Source organism: Monodelphis domestica, chromosome 7 (genome assembly GCF_027887165.1).
Source record: "Monodelphis domestica isolate mMonDom1 chromosome 7, mMonDom1.pri, whole genome shotgun sequence".
Classification (NCBI taxonomy): Eukaryota; Metazoa; Chordata; class Mammalia; order Didelphimorphia; family Didelphidae; genus Monodelphis; species Monodelphis domestica.
The window spans coordinates 15,053,513-15,068,086 of record NC_077233.1 but is presented as its reverse complement, the minus strand read 5'-3'; the positions used below and the strand labels follow the sequence as shown (position 1 = coordinate 15,068,086).

At 42.4% G+C, this 14,574-nt stretch overlaps 1 protein-coding gene across 1 annotated transcript; it reads right to left on the bottom strand.

Moving 5' to 3' along the window:
- Nucleotides 1–6,267: 6,267 nt before the first annotated feature.
- Nucleotides 6,268–10,745, bottom strand: LOC100025746 (NF-kappa-B-repressing factor-like). The gene has a single exon (XM_056804264.1). It carries the CDS (start codon nt 9,754–9,756, stop codon nt 7,354–7,356), a length of 2,403 nt encoding a protein of 800 aa, XP_056660242.1. The 5' UTR covers nt 9,757–10,745; the 3' UTR covers nt 6,268–7,353.
- Between the last annotated feature and the right edge of the window lie 3,829 nt (nt 10,746–14,574).

The following is a 14,574-nucleotide window of genomic DNA, read 5'->3' as shown; positions in this document are numbered from 1 at the left end:
TATGAAAAGTAAAGAACTAAGCCAAAGGATGTGAACAAATGGTACTCAAAAGAAGACCTGCAGATGAATAACAAACATATGGAAGAATATTCCAAATCATTCATAAAAAGAGAAACAAAAAAAACAAACATGAGGTTTCATCTCACCCCCAGCAAAGTGGTCAAGATAACAAAAGACAGAATAGTACATGTTGAAGGAGTTGTGGTAATACACACTCCTGAACTGTTAGTACAACCATTCAAGAATGCAAATGAAATAATTACTATATCCATACTCTTTTACCCAGAGATTAAACGACTAGGCATATACTCCAAGGAGGACACTAAAAGAAGAAAAGCAATGATATTCATCAAAATATTTCTAGCAGCACTTCTTATGTTATTAAGAACTGGAAGCGGCAGCTGGGTGGCTCAATGGATTGAGATGAGAGGTGCTGGATGCAAATCTGCCCTCAGACACTTCCTTGCTGTGCGACCCTGGGCAAGTCACTTAACCCCATTTCCTAGCTCAATATCAATGGTATCGATTCCAAGACAGAAGGTAAGGGTTTTTAAGGAACAAAAGAAAGAAACAGAAACAGAAGTAGATAACCATCAAATGGGGATTGGCTAAACAAATTATAGTACAGGAATGTAATGAAATATTATTATGTTGTAAGAAATAACAAATATTATTTCCAGTTCTAGAGCCAAGATCGCAGAGTAGAAGCAGGGAAGCTCTGAACCACCATAAGAATCATCTCCAACCAATCTTAAAATAATTCCATGAAACAAATAAAGGAGCGAAAGAACCAACAAGGAGGCAGAGTGAAGCAACTTTTAAGAAAAGAACAATCTGAAGGGTAGGCAGAAGAAATCTGGGGCACTGAGGTGAGAGGGGAGCACAACCAGCAGGAGCCAACAGCAAGGAGTAAGGAGCAAGCCAACAGCAAGCCCCCCACTCCACATCTACTGTGCCAGGTTCTGAACCTGGGCCCACAACAACACCCAGACCCTGAGACCCTGCCTGGGTCGGCCCAACACACACTCCTTAAAGTTCCAAGCAAACCTGTGGTGAGATCCAGAATTTCCAACCAAGAGAAGTCTGTGCTGTACAGCCTAATCTAGGTGGGCCCAGAGCTATGCTAGGAGTCCTAGCTGGGGCTTGTGGTGAGGACACAGATCCAAGTTTGAGGCAGTCCACAGACCAGAAGCTGGGCCCTCTGATCCCTGGCTGGGGTGGTCCCCAGGATGCAACGTGGCACTGGATGACCTTGGCCAAAAGCTATGGGGGGATTCCCAGGGCAGGGCAGTCTGCTGAGTGCTGCTCAGGTGACTGATCTGATCAAACCCAGAGTGAGACCAAAAGGCTATGCCCAATGCTGAGGCTAGAATTTGAGCTATCAGCAGTCTCAGGGCATAAATGAATCAGCACCAGGAGACGGCTCTCAGAACTCCCAGCCCTCAGGCCATCATACCATCTTGGAAGAACTGAAACTTGCAGAAACCCAGAAATAAGGCTAAGGGTAGCAGCAAGGAAGGACTGAAGTTTAAGAGGGGGCCCTAACCTCCTTGTGAATAGAGCCTACCTTTAAAAAGGCTGGGGAAATGAGCAAACATTAAAAAAAAAAAAGCCTAACTATAGAGAATTTTTATGAAGACAAAAAGCAAGGCACAGACAGAAGGGGACAGAGAAAGCACAGTAAGCACACACAAAGTCCAAAAGAAAAATATAAATTTGACTCAGATTCTAGAAGAGTTCAAAAATTTCAAAAATCAATACAAGAAGAAATGGGCCAAATGAAAATGGGAGCTCAAAAGCTGACAAGAAAATCATTTCTTAAAAATTAGTTTAACTAGAAGCTAATGACTTCATGAGACATCAAGAAAAATCAAACCAAAATAAAAAGAATTTAAAAAAAAACAGAAGAAAACGTGAAATATCTCATTGAAAAAAACAACTGTGGAACTAGAAACACAGAACATTTGCTTGATCACGTGGTTCAATGGAGATATGATTGGGGATGTAGACTTTCTATTGCAAATACTAATAACATGGAACTAGGTCTTGATCAATGATACATGTAAAACCCAGTGGAAATGCTCATTGGCAATGGGAATGGGGAGGGAGGAGGGAAGAGAAAGAACATGGATCACAAAACTGTAGAAAAATATTCTAAATTAATTAAATAAATTTAAAAATTGTACTAACGTAATCTGGACAAAAATAAAATGTTATTAAAATTTAAAAAAACAAAATGCCTCTGATAAAGGTCTAGTGTCTCAAATTTGTAAAGAACTAAGTCAAATTTATAAGAATACAAGCCATTCCCCAATTGACAAATGGTCAAAGCATATGAACAAGAAGTTTTCAGATGAATAAATCAAAGCCATCAATAATCATATTAAAAATGTTCTAAATCACTTATGATTAGAGAAATGCAAATTAAAACTATGTTGAGGTGCCTCCTCACACTTATCAGATTGGCCAATATGGCAATAAAGGAAAGTGGTAAATGTTGGAGGAGATGTGGCAAAACTGGAAAACTAATGAATTCCTGGTGGAGTTGTGAACTCATCCCACCATTCTGGAGGGCAATTTATACCCAAAGGGTTCTAAAACTGTGCATACCCATTGATCCAGTAATGCCACTACTGGGTCTGTCTCCCAAAGAGATAATAAAAAAGGGGAAAGGACCTACTTGTACAATAATATTTATAGCTGTTCTTTTTGTAGTGACAAAAGAATTGGACATTGAGGGGCTATCCATCCATTAGGGAATGGCTGAACAAATTATAGTACATGTTGTTAATAGAATACTATAGTGCTAAAAGAAATGCTAAGCATGATGATTTTGGAAAAAGCTGGAAAGATGCAGGAACTGACACAGAGTGAAATAAGCAGAAGTGTGAGACCATGGTATACAATAACAGCAATAGTTGACAATGATTAACTGTGAAAACTTGGGCTACTCTCAGCAGTGCAACGATCTGGGACAATCCTGAAAGACTATTATGGGGCATGCTATCCACTGCCAGAGAAAGAACTGCTGAAGTCATCTTTCACATCAGTATATCTTTGGTTTTATTTTGGGGTGTTGATTATGTATGAGAGTGCTCTTACAACAATGACCAATATGGAAATGTGTTTTGCATGACAATAAAAAAAGAAAAAGAAATGTCATTTATTAAAATTAATTAAAATAAAAACTTTAAAAATGACAAATGATAATGACCAAATAAAAATTAAAAAAATGACAAATGATTAAAAGACAAACATGGAAAGACTTACATGAACTGATGCAAAATGACATCATTAAAGCCACTAAAACAATGAAAATAAAATCACCACTACAAAACATCAAATATGGCCTGAAAAAAGAAATGAGAAGACACCTTTCTCCACTCCTTTGTAATGATTGTGGAATACTGCATTGTGTTGTTAAAAGGCTTTTGATATATTGATCAATTTTGCTGATTCTTCCTTTTTTTCCTTCTTTTCCTTTTAAAAATCATTATATTGGATGGCTCTCTGGGAGGAGAAAGACAAGTACAGGAGGAAATGTTAGTTATTTAAAAATAAAAAATAATAAGATTTTTAAAAAGTAAGCAACAAGACTTGAACCCTATAGTACAAGTATACCAATTACAGTAGTGTTGGCAGGGTACTGCTTATGCTTCATTTCTAAGAGGTGCTTTTCTAGCTGGGCTGATGGTTTCTCTCTTAGACATTTCTAAGCTTAGAATTCTTATATAGTTACTTATATGGATTCTAGCTGGCCTTGTCTTTGGAGCTAGAGAGAGGTATGAATTGGTTCTGAATCAAAGCTCGGCATCCTAGAAAACCTACGACCATCGACTGATCATCATATTGTCTTTTTATGCCCTGGTTTAATAATTCCTTGGTGGTTGACCACAGATTGAGTTCATCAAGTTATTCTGGAGGCCATAGCAATACCCAACTGGCCTTTTCAAACCCTATATTTGGTCCATTTACAAGGCAGTTCCTCTGGCTTTTTAGAATATTATCATTTTAACAACAGTTTGCCAACTGTTTGATATCTCAGGGGCCAATCAACTGAGAATGAGGAAAAGAATGCCTGGGTAGTATCCTGACCAAGCTGAATATTTAAAGGTTAAAAGCACTTGCTCAAGAATAAGAATGAATGTGGTATTATTTTTTTTAATTTTATTATATATTAAATATATATATATATTAAAATAAAAAAGTTTTATTTACCTAGTATACCCACAGAGCTATATCTCTTGTTTTTTTCTCCAGAGGCAGCAATAGTTTTAATATCCATTATCAGTGAAACATTCTCTACATGACTACTACAAGGACAGGATTGATTAATATGGGCTACACCTTACTTATAGAGTCACTAGCATCTGAGTGAAGAAAGTTGCTGCGATTTTGCTATTAGTGATCAGTACGAGTCTCTGGTTTCTGTGTTCTCTAGGAATATAATATTGTGAGCATACAGATGATGAAAAATGGAAATGGCGAGAATTATGGCGACAGGATCCTGTAGCAGAAGACGGGATACTCAAGTATCAACAAGCGATTATGAAATTTATGGGTTTTCATTTCAGACACCAACGGAAGAAATGCGAGCTAGATGGTTTCTACCTTTTACAGGGACTGGATTAACCTCCATCAGTGATCAAAATGAAGTAGAACAACCTTCGATCTAAGTTATCTTAGATTAGTGTGACTGGGTTAATGAATACATTTTCTCTAGTTTTGACTCTATCCTATGTCTGATCTTAGATAAGTCACTTAACATCTATGGGTCTTAGTTTGTCACCTATAAAATGAGGCAATAGGACAAGAAGGCTTCCAAAGTCCCTTCTAATTCTAAGACTATGATTCTAGGATCTCAATAACTAGGAAAAAAGTTGTCTGCATAAAAACAAACAAACACAATTAAGCTTCTACGTAAATGGGTGTGTTAAACTGTTGGTGGAAGGTATATTCTCTCCAGAGCAAGCTATAGGGATGGATATCAGGCCTGGACAATGGATTGTTTTAGACTTTTATAATTCATGTTCTCAGTTGGGGAGGGGAGTAGACTGGGTAATCAATGAACAATTACTAATTGATGTGAACCTGCTAGAATGATACCTGACACCAATCGATTATATAGCCTACTTGTTAATAAGCAAAAACATTAAAAAAAAAGAGAGAGAGAGAGTTCAGGGCAGTTGGCTCAGTAGGAAGCCAGACCTGGAGATAGAAAGTCCTGGGTTCAAATGTGGCCTCAGACACTTCCTAGCTGTGCAACCCTGGGCAAATCACTTAAACCCCAATTCCCCTGTTGCTTCTCTTCTACCTTGGAAGCTGGTACTTAGTACCTATTCTAAAACAGAAGGCAAGGGTTTTTTAGAAAGTGTTCAATGTCCAGGGCATACAAGGATCTCATTGTTATAAGGAGAGGTAGTGACTTTGTTAGGGAGGTAAAAAACAAACAATGAAACTAGGTAGGATGAAGAGAATTTTCTACTTGGATTTTAAAATAAGCATTTGTAACAAGCAGCATGGAGCTGTCTAATATATACTAAGAGACCTAACAAAAGAACAACCCTAAAACATGAGACAGACACATACCAACATATATTTATAAAGGGATCAGGAAATAATTGTCTAGTTACTCTAAAAAAATTATATTGTGGACATATGTAATTAATAGCATAAAAAGAAGTCTACATCCTTTGGATGAGACCCAAAGGAAATATAAAGAACTACTATACATGGCAATCTATTCCAAGTTGGGAAGTTCTAATTTATAATGATTCTTTATATAAAATCAAAATATGCCTCTCTAAAACTCATGAGTCCTAAATTGTACTTTCTGAAACAATACTTATAAACCTTCTTCCAGGATGCTCTGTCTATGCCTGAAGGAAAAGTACTTCTATCTAAACTTAAATCCATGATGAAGATCCCCAAGGTTCTTCCAGTTGGCCCTTAGATGACTATTAACCCACTATTACATCTTTCCTAAATTATATTACAACAGAAATGAACACAATTGGTTGTGATTTAGTCAACAGATGGATCACTAGGGGAAATGGGATTATTATTCTCTGTTCTGGGCACTGTTAATAAATGAGAATCAAGTTTAATTAACTTTTTTGACCACTAAATGTTGACAAGACTAGGTAACTAGCATACAAGTTTTATGTGTTTTCCCAAGTATAAAAATTTTTTTCTCATGATTTAACTATTTCTTTTCCTCAAACCAATGCCAACTACTATATAGCTGCCCAAAGAAACACAACACTATTTTGTTCATTATGCTTCCATTTATTAAGCTCACTCATTTGCTTATACAGATTTTACATTCAGAACATATTACTTGAGAAATACACAAAAAATAAAAGCTGTTAATATGTACAAACTTGGTCTTTTAGATTTAATTAGCTTTTTGAGATTGGAAGAGTTAACGGTCTTTTGAAGCAAAGCACCAAGTATAGCTATCTTCAGCACTATACAAAAGCTGTGATGACACTGTGGTTGCCATAGATGTACACATCCAATTGAAAATCACAATGGAAAGATGCTGTGACTCTCTACTAAAGCGACAAGTAAGTTAAATTTCAATTCTTCAATTTGACTTTAAGAGTTTTAAAAGACTTTGCAATGACTCTCAAGTAGGGATAACAGGAAAACTGTCAATACTCAACTACCTTAACTCATGTGGAACCCAGACATAATTAAAATACAGTAATTTACTCCCATCATCCTGCAAATATCAGAAATTATAATCTACAACACCAAAGTTGACATTAAGAAAGCATTACATGGTTTAACTATTAAGGACATTTTTATACACAGCATAGACAACTTACTCTGCTAAAACATTCTAGAATAATTAGTTTCACACAAATTAAGAGATAAAAGTACAAAATGATGACATTTTCAGGAATCCTAGAAATCAAGTTACACTTTCATTGTGGGTAATACCAACTTTATACATTTTCTCCAAAATGCTTCACTTTTTTGGGGGAGAGGGAAATGCACATTTATTCCCAAAGGGCAAATGCCAAAGAACCATATTTTTAATGGCACCAGTTTCCTTCCATGTGGACAGGTTTTTGTTACTACAATCTACTAAAATCTGAAAGAACTAGTAAGAGCAGAGACACATTACTGGCACTACTTTGTTGTCAATATTAAGATAGCACAATTAAACAGAACACTTTTAAGTTTCAAATTCCCAAGAAAGTATTAGATGAAATAGGCAAAGTAAAACATTTTGTAATGAATATCTCCTGCAAGCTGAAAATACAGCATTTCTTTCAAATTTTAAAATTCATATGCCAAAAAAAATTGCCTTCACAAGCATTCACAAAGCAAACAATTCTGGCCTCAAAATCCTTGAGGCATAAGCAACTCATAATGTCCAACTTGACCTTCTTGTTTCAGTTGATAGAGTAAGTCTTCCTTGCGCCTTTTTCTTCCAACCACCAGGTATCTATCATGCCCCATTCCATGAGATTTACTCTTAAGACCATATTTCTGAGCAATTTGATGTATTTGCTTTCGCTCGTCACTGGTAAATTCTGTTGAGAAAGTTAAGTTTGAGTGGCTTGATGAACGGGCGTAGTTTCTGATGATCTGTTCAATATCTCTCTTGGAAATTCTATTTGGCCTCTCTATATCAAGACCAAGCCCTTCTCGTTTATGCTGCTCTTTGACGGAGATGGGTTCACGGATGCCCTCACCACATTTTCCTAACCCTCCACCAGTCCAGCCCATTTTTCTTAACAATTGATTCCCAATATTGTCCTCTTTGATCTGCTGTTGATAAGCTTCTTCTGCTGAAAGACCTCGAATTTCATTTCTTGAGATTACGGTATCAATAGTACCTCTCCTCAGGTTGTTCACCACAGTTGGCTGAGTCCTTTTAAGGATTTTCACCGCTTCTTCTGCAGCATCATGCTTGACACTCTTCTTTAATCCAACTGCTTCTGTTATTAATTCTTTCTCCAGAATTACCTTACATTTCCATTGAAGGCCTGTTAGCCTTTCAAAGACATACTCGACAGTCATTTTGTTAAACTGGGCTGTGTCATTCAGAGTGCACACAGGATTTGAGGAATTCTCATAAACGACAAGGTCCTTTAAATCTGTCTTTCTTGAATATCCCTTGGGAGAATAATCTATTGTTTGGACTTGGGTGGCTGTAATGTTAGACTGAGTTTTTTGCAGAATAGTCAATGCCTCATCAGCTGCTGCATGTTTACTTGTCTTTTTGCTTCCATATCCTTCAGCTAAGCACTGGCCTTCCAAAAACACTTGACAGCGCCATAAACGATTTGGCATCATATCATACTTGTATTCAATGGTCACTCTGTTAAAGGAGGCAGAATTATTAAGGATACCAATGGAATCGCTGGCATTTTCTATGAGGACAAAACTAGCCCACTGTCTGAAATTGGCAATGACAGAAGAACTTAGCTGGGCAGGCCCCTTCTTAAAAGACTGAAGGTCTTCTGAGGGCTTGAGAGCTGGTGGGAAATCATAAGAAGATAAGCCAGTGGGAAACACCACGAGGTCTTCTTGATAAGTATGTCTGTACTTCCTTCTTACCACTCTAACTTCAACAGACTTCTGGAGAAGTTTTATAGCCTGCTCTGTAGCTCGATCCCTGGATCCATTCTTGCTGCCCGCATAACCTGTGGTCAAATAGATACTCTGGCACCGAACCTCACAAGCATAGCCATCAGTCAGGAATTTCTTGCTTCTGGGGATATCGGATGGGGCAATTTCTTTTAAAGAAGCGTATATATACTCGGGATTGGTCTTGCAGGCCTGTATGCAGCGAGTTAAAATGAATGTGTAACTCATTTTCTCAGAGCCAAGATACAGCTCTGGATCAGGAAGATTTTTCCGGATAGTTGCAGAGAGTCTTTCAATCAAATTTTGTTTAGCAGAAAGCATTGCCTCTGGCAATTTTGCTGCTAAGGAAGATTCCCCAAAGGCTGACCGCTGAAATGCACTACTTGTGGCCTGTTCTCCGGTATTTGATATCATTCTGGGCACCGCAGGATGAGGCCGACTCTCTCGGAAACCAAACTTTCTTGGGCCTTCGCCTGGCCACCTGAAGGTATCGGCCTGTGGATCTGCCCAAGGCGCATCTGTGTCCATGGGGTCATCCCTCCTCTCCTCTTCTTTACTGCTGGCAACGAAATGGACAGGCTCAAAGCGGGGGATTCTAGGAATTGCTTTCCTTTTGGTAAAGCTCCACCCCGCGAAGGGGGAGATGGGCCGCTTCTGCCCTTTGGACGACTCGGGCACCACTTCACAGGGAGGGATGTCATCTATATGGATACCTTCCGCCATCTGGAGGATTTTCTCCATCAACTGGGGGCTATACTTACAGCCCAGGAAGACGTGGTTCGTCCAGGCAGTCGACAGAGACTGCAGCTGATCAGACTCGCCAGGGCCCGTGTAGTTCTGCAGGTGACGGGAGATGAACTCCCGCCGCAGCCCCCACTGCCGGTCACTCTCATGGCTATAGCGCCATTCAGCTACGGACACCTCCTGCTTTCGCTCCGGCTCCGGCTCCGGCTGGGGCTGGGGCTGCGGTTCTGGAGGTGGTGGCGGCTCCGGCTGGGGCTGGGGCTCGGGCTCGGGCTCTAGTTTCTGCTCCAGGTTGAGCTCCTGTGGTTGGGACTGCAGCAGCCGCGGGAGGGAACGCTGAGGCGGTGGAGGCGGTGGTGGAGACAGGAAGTCGTCCCCCAGTAACAGGCGCTCGCCCGCCATCATCGCCTCCTTCTCCGCCCCAGGGAGGAGCTGCACAGGGCCGCCCCCACGGCTGGTCAGATGGTCAGACGTGGCGCAGGGCGGGCTGCCGGCCGGGGGCGGGGTCCGCGCCAACCTGCCTCCTCCCCCCACAAACTGTTAAGTCACCCTGGGCCTGCTTCCATCCCGACCCGGCCCGGATCGGCCCGGCAATGCGCTGCGCTGAGCCACTGCTCTCGGCTGCTGGGTACACGAGGGCGAGGGGAGCCGGCCGCGACTGCCCGGGGGCATGGCCTGGCCCCGCTGCAGCTGCCACGCCGCCACGCCACGCCGGAGCCAGCCAGCGAGCAAGCGAGCGAACCGCGTCACCACGGCGGCGGCTGCTGCGGCTGCAGCAGCGGCGGCGTATCCGGGCGGGCGAATCAGGGTCCAAAAAGGGGTCCGCTCGGGCTGCGGCGGCCGCCGCTGCCGTGGTCACTCTAGAGCCAGGCAAGCCTGCCCCGCCCATCTCCGGGGGCGGGGGGAGGGAGAGCGCCCCACCCCCACTGCGGACCTCCCTCTAGGCTGCGGACCCTAGCGGCCACCTCCATGGATGGGGGTGGGGGTGGGTCTGGGATTGGAATGGGGGTAGGGATGCAGGGGATGCAGGGGGCGGGGGGAAGGGTAATGAGAGGGGCCTGGGACCAGCTCTCCCTCCTCCCTCCAGTGGACCTGTCCTGGGGCCTCACAGACACACCTACGGCCCCATCTCCCTCCCAAAGCAGCCCCAGAAAAGACAGGCCCCCTTCCTCCAAAGCCCCTGAAAGTCCGCCATCACTTTGCAGGGTGCCCCTAACCACTCTGGACCCATTTCCTTGAGGCACAACTGCCAGCAAAAGCAGACGGAACCTTCACGCACCCACCCCCACTCCCAAAAAGCAGGAGGGAGCCCCCTCTCCTCCCCCCTCCCACTTTGGGCGACTGTCCCTCAGCAGGGGAGAGCCGGGGCTGGGGCGCCCTGCCCTCTCCCGCTCCCTCTGCAGTCGCCTCCTCCCCACCCCCACCTCCCACCACTCAAAGGAAGGAGGCCCCAGCCCTGCACCTAAGGAAATCCACAAGCCCCGAGCCTCTTTTCAGACTTCCAAATCACTTTCTCCTTTCTCATGCACAGAGCCTCCACTGGAAGGGCCCTTCCAGCCTGCTTCTGGCCGAGCTCTAAGCACAGGGAAACTTTTGGGGGGGGAAGAGCTCTAAGCGCCCAAGGGCTGCGGAAGGCAGAGGCTGTGCTATGCTGAAGCCCGGGGTTCAAATCCCCACTGGCGGTTCACTGCCTGCCCGGCCTTCATGTATAAAGTACGAGAGGGAGGGAGGGAGGAAGACCAGGGGAGCCCGATGTCATTGACATATACTTGAGCAAGTCGCCATTCTTGAGTTAAAGGAAAGCCAACTCATGTTTTCAAATAGGGGAAAAAATGTGCCCGGAAAATAGCAAAACCTTTTGAATATATGCTATAAGGTTTATAGACGGGATGCAAGGTGTTGTGTTCGAGTTTGAACTTTTTAAAAAGTGGGGAGCAACTAGAGGACTTGGTGGATAGAGAGCCAGGCCTAGAGGCCATAGTTTGGGTTCAAATATGACCTCAGTTGTGTGACCCTGGGCAAGTCCCTTAACCCCATTGCCTGACCACTCTTCTGCCTTGGAACCAATACACAGTATTAAGTCTAAGATGGAAAGAAATGGTTTGTTTTTTTCCTTTTTTAAAAAGGTGGAGAATGATGAGTAGGGATGTCAGGCAAACATCATTAATATAAAAGAGCGGGAGAAGCATTTATATTCCAGACTGAAAGACATTCTGCCCCAATTTAAGAACACCAAACAGTGCAATTTAGTTATTATTATGAGGGCTAAACTGTTGAAAGAACATAAGGATGATTATATTCCTTCTTAACAAAGCAGCCCTCTTCCTAAAACTTCCTCATTCTTAAATTAGAGACACAATTCAAAGCAAATAGTAAAGATATTGACACTGAGGTTGATCAATGTGTTTCCAAAAAAACCCAGAGGTTGAAAGTCAAATAGGTCTTCACTTCCATACTAGGCCAACAGGCTCCTCATCATTCAAAAAAAAAAAAAAGACAGGAACTTACTGCCCCCAATATGGGAACTGGGAAATGATATCCCTACTTTTTTGTTGATTTAACTGATCCCCACTCTCATTTTTGTTCAGGAAAGGAAGGTATAGAAGGGGACCAAAGTTCCACAGAGAATCCTATATTCAGGAATGTGCTGGTAAATTTCTAGCAGTTGGCTTAGGGTGGAGGGAAACATTTAATGTGCATTATTAACATTTTCTCCTTCCTTAAATCTAGACAATCAACAAAACAAATCAAGCCTGAATTTGTAGCATTTGAAGATTTCTGAGGTATAAGTGCGTACAAAGGAAATTTAACAATTGGTTCTTTCAAATAGGTAAGAGTAGTCCCCAATAAACCCCAGAATAAGGGCCAGTCCAAACCTGACAGTGACTGGGCCTGAAGAAACTGCCAAGAACTAAGAAAAAGAAAGGATAGAAGCAATATTTCTGCTAAACTTGGGTAACTTCAGGACAGCAGAAATTCTGAGAGGCAAGGGGTACCCCATCCAGAAGGTGGCTCTAAACCACTCTAAGGGCTTGAGAGTGAGAGTTCCATGCTACAGAAAGCACGGATAGGCAGGTGGAGAAAGGCAGTAGAGTGGGTATGTTACACCACATAAATCAGAAACAAACTGGTGCCATGGGGAGATAGAAACAGAGACAGGCTAGCCTGGAGGGAAGAGTGAAGCAGCACCCCACCGTTCTTATCAACAGAAAGGACTAGAAAGAGTAGCATGATGCTCTACATAGATCACTTCCTCTCAACTCCTTCCCACTCTCGTAAGCACAGGAACTCTGGCTCCCATGCCCTTTCTTTTGGGGACCCGGGAAGCTCCAAGTCCAGGAACTGAGGCCTGCTGCCTTCCCTCTTCCCCTTTGCCCTCCAATAGAGGTGGAGTACTTGTAGCTCCCCCTCATAATCAAGTCACACCCAGGTCAACTCCTAGAGAAAGATGTATTCAAGCTTCCAAAGTACTGAAAACAAAAACTAGAGTCCAGCCGCTTCTTGCTGCCTCCTCCTTTGCCAAGACCTTTCCTTCTTTTTCACTGCCCAGCTCCTAGACAGGAGGGAGGCTCTCAAGTGTGGATTTTGTGAATTTTTGTCTATTGTCATTCATCATTGCAGCTGGATAAAGAGAAGGTAAAAGACTACTCTAGGAAACCCTGCCCTGGGAAAGAGATTCAGCTACAAAGCATAAAGTCCAATTTTCTTGACTCAAAGGTGAAATAATCAGAATGGAATAAGGAGTATAGAGATCAGGGAAATTAAATCTAGCTTTTGGGGCCACCCTTAAGAGCAGATCTTTAGAAGTCAATTAGTCTAACTTGCCATTCCATACAGACATCCTCCCCTTAAAATGTCCTTGACAGGCTGCTATCTTGTTACAGCTCTACAAAGATGTGGAGGCAGCATGTAGCAATAGGATGGGCATGGGTGGCACCCTAATTCAACTACTTATTTCTACTTATTTGGGGAAGTCATTTCCTTGCTCTTCATGTTTCCTCATCTGTAAGTAAGAAAAGAGCTGTACTAAGTTTACTTCTAAGGTTTTTTACTACACTGTAGCTATAACTCTATGATCTTCCTGATAAGGTTCTGACAGTCAATACTGTGGTGTGCAATCTTTGACTGCCGACACATTAGTAGATTGTATTTTGTTCTGAGTGCTCCTCTGGGTAGCAAGATGTAGAAGTGGCCTTGGAATCCAAGAAGACTTGTTTGGTTCAAGCCCTTCCTCTGAACTGTCCTGCCTGGGAACTGTGGCCAGACCATTTAACATCTCAGAGCCCTAGACAACTGAAGTTGCTGACCTTCAGGAGTAGAGGAAATTTCCTCAGCTCAGGGTTCACCCCTACACCAGTGAAAACATAGCTAGGATTACTATATATGGCTCTATCTGGTTGCCACATTCTTAGAACATATAGGTGAATGTTGAAAGGAGGCTGAATAGTATGGTGATAGGTACCAAGACCACATTCTATAAGGACTGGTTTATGAATCATGGAATGCAAATCTAAGAAGAGAAGAAACTTAGAAGGAACATATCTATCTTCAAGTCCCAAAAGGCTGGCATGTGAAGGAGGAAAATTCCGCTTGTGATTCAAAACCAAAAGGGGGCAGTAATGAGAAGTAAAGGGTACATGGTTCAGAGAGGTACATTTAGGCTCAAGGGAAAAAGGAACTTAATCATTACAGTTATCCACAAGCAGAATAGGCTGCCTCAGGGAATAAATAAAAGTACATGATTCATTAGAGGTCTTCCAAGAAAGGCTGGATATCCACTTGGGGATAAAGTAACAAGAGTTCTTATGCACTAGGCTAGATGTCCTTCAAATCTGAGCTTGTATGACCTCCTCTAGTGAGGAAACTCACTATTCCACAGATCAATTCATTCCAGTTAGGGGTGGTTCTAATTAAGTCCTTTCTTGGACCCTACTGCTGCATGGTGGGCAGTTCCACTAATGATGCTGATTGCAAACCTCCCATATCTTCTCACACAATACACATCTTCCCATAACCATCTCGCAGAGGATCCAGCTGAAATGCTACAGATCTTCCTTGATTTCTCTATATATCTTGAGGATGTTTCCATCCTTTCCCCTAGTTTCTATTAATGAGGTAGCCCTTCTTGACAAGAGCTTTCTTGCCAAGATCAACCCCTTTACAGGTACCTTTGATGTCATCCCCTTCCACCTTCTTCAGACTGCAACCTCAATCATCCCATCT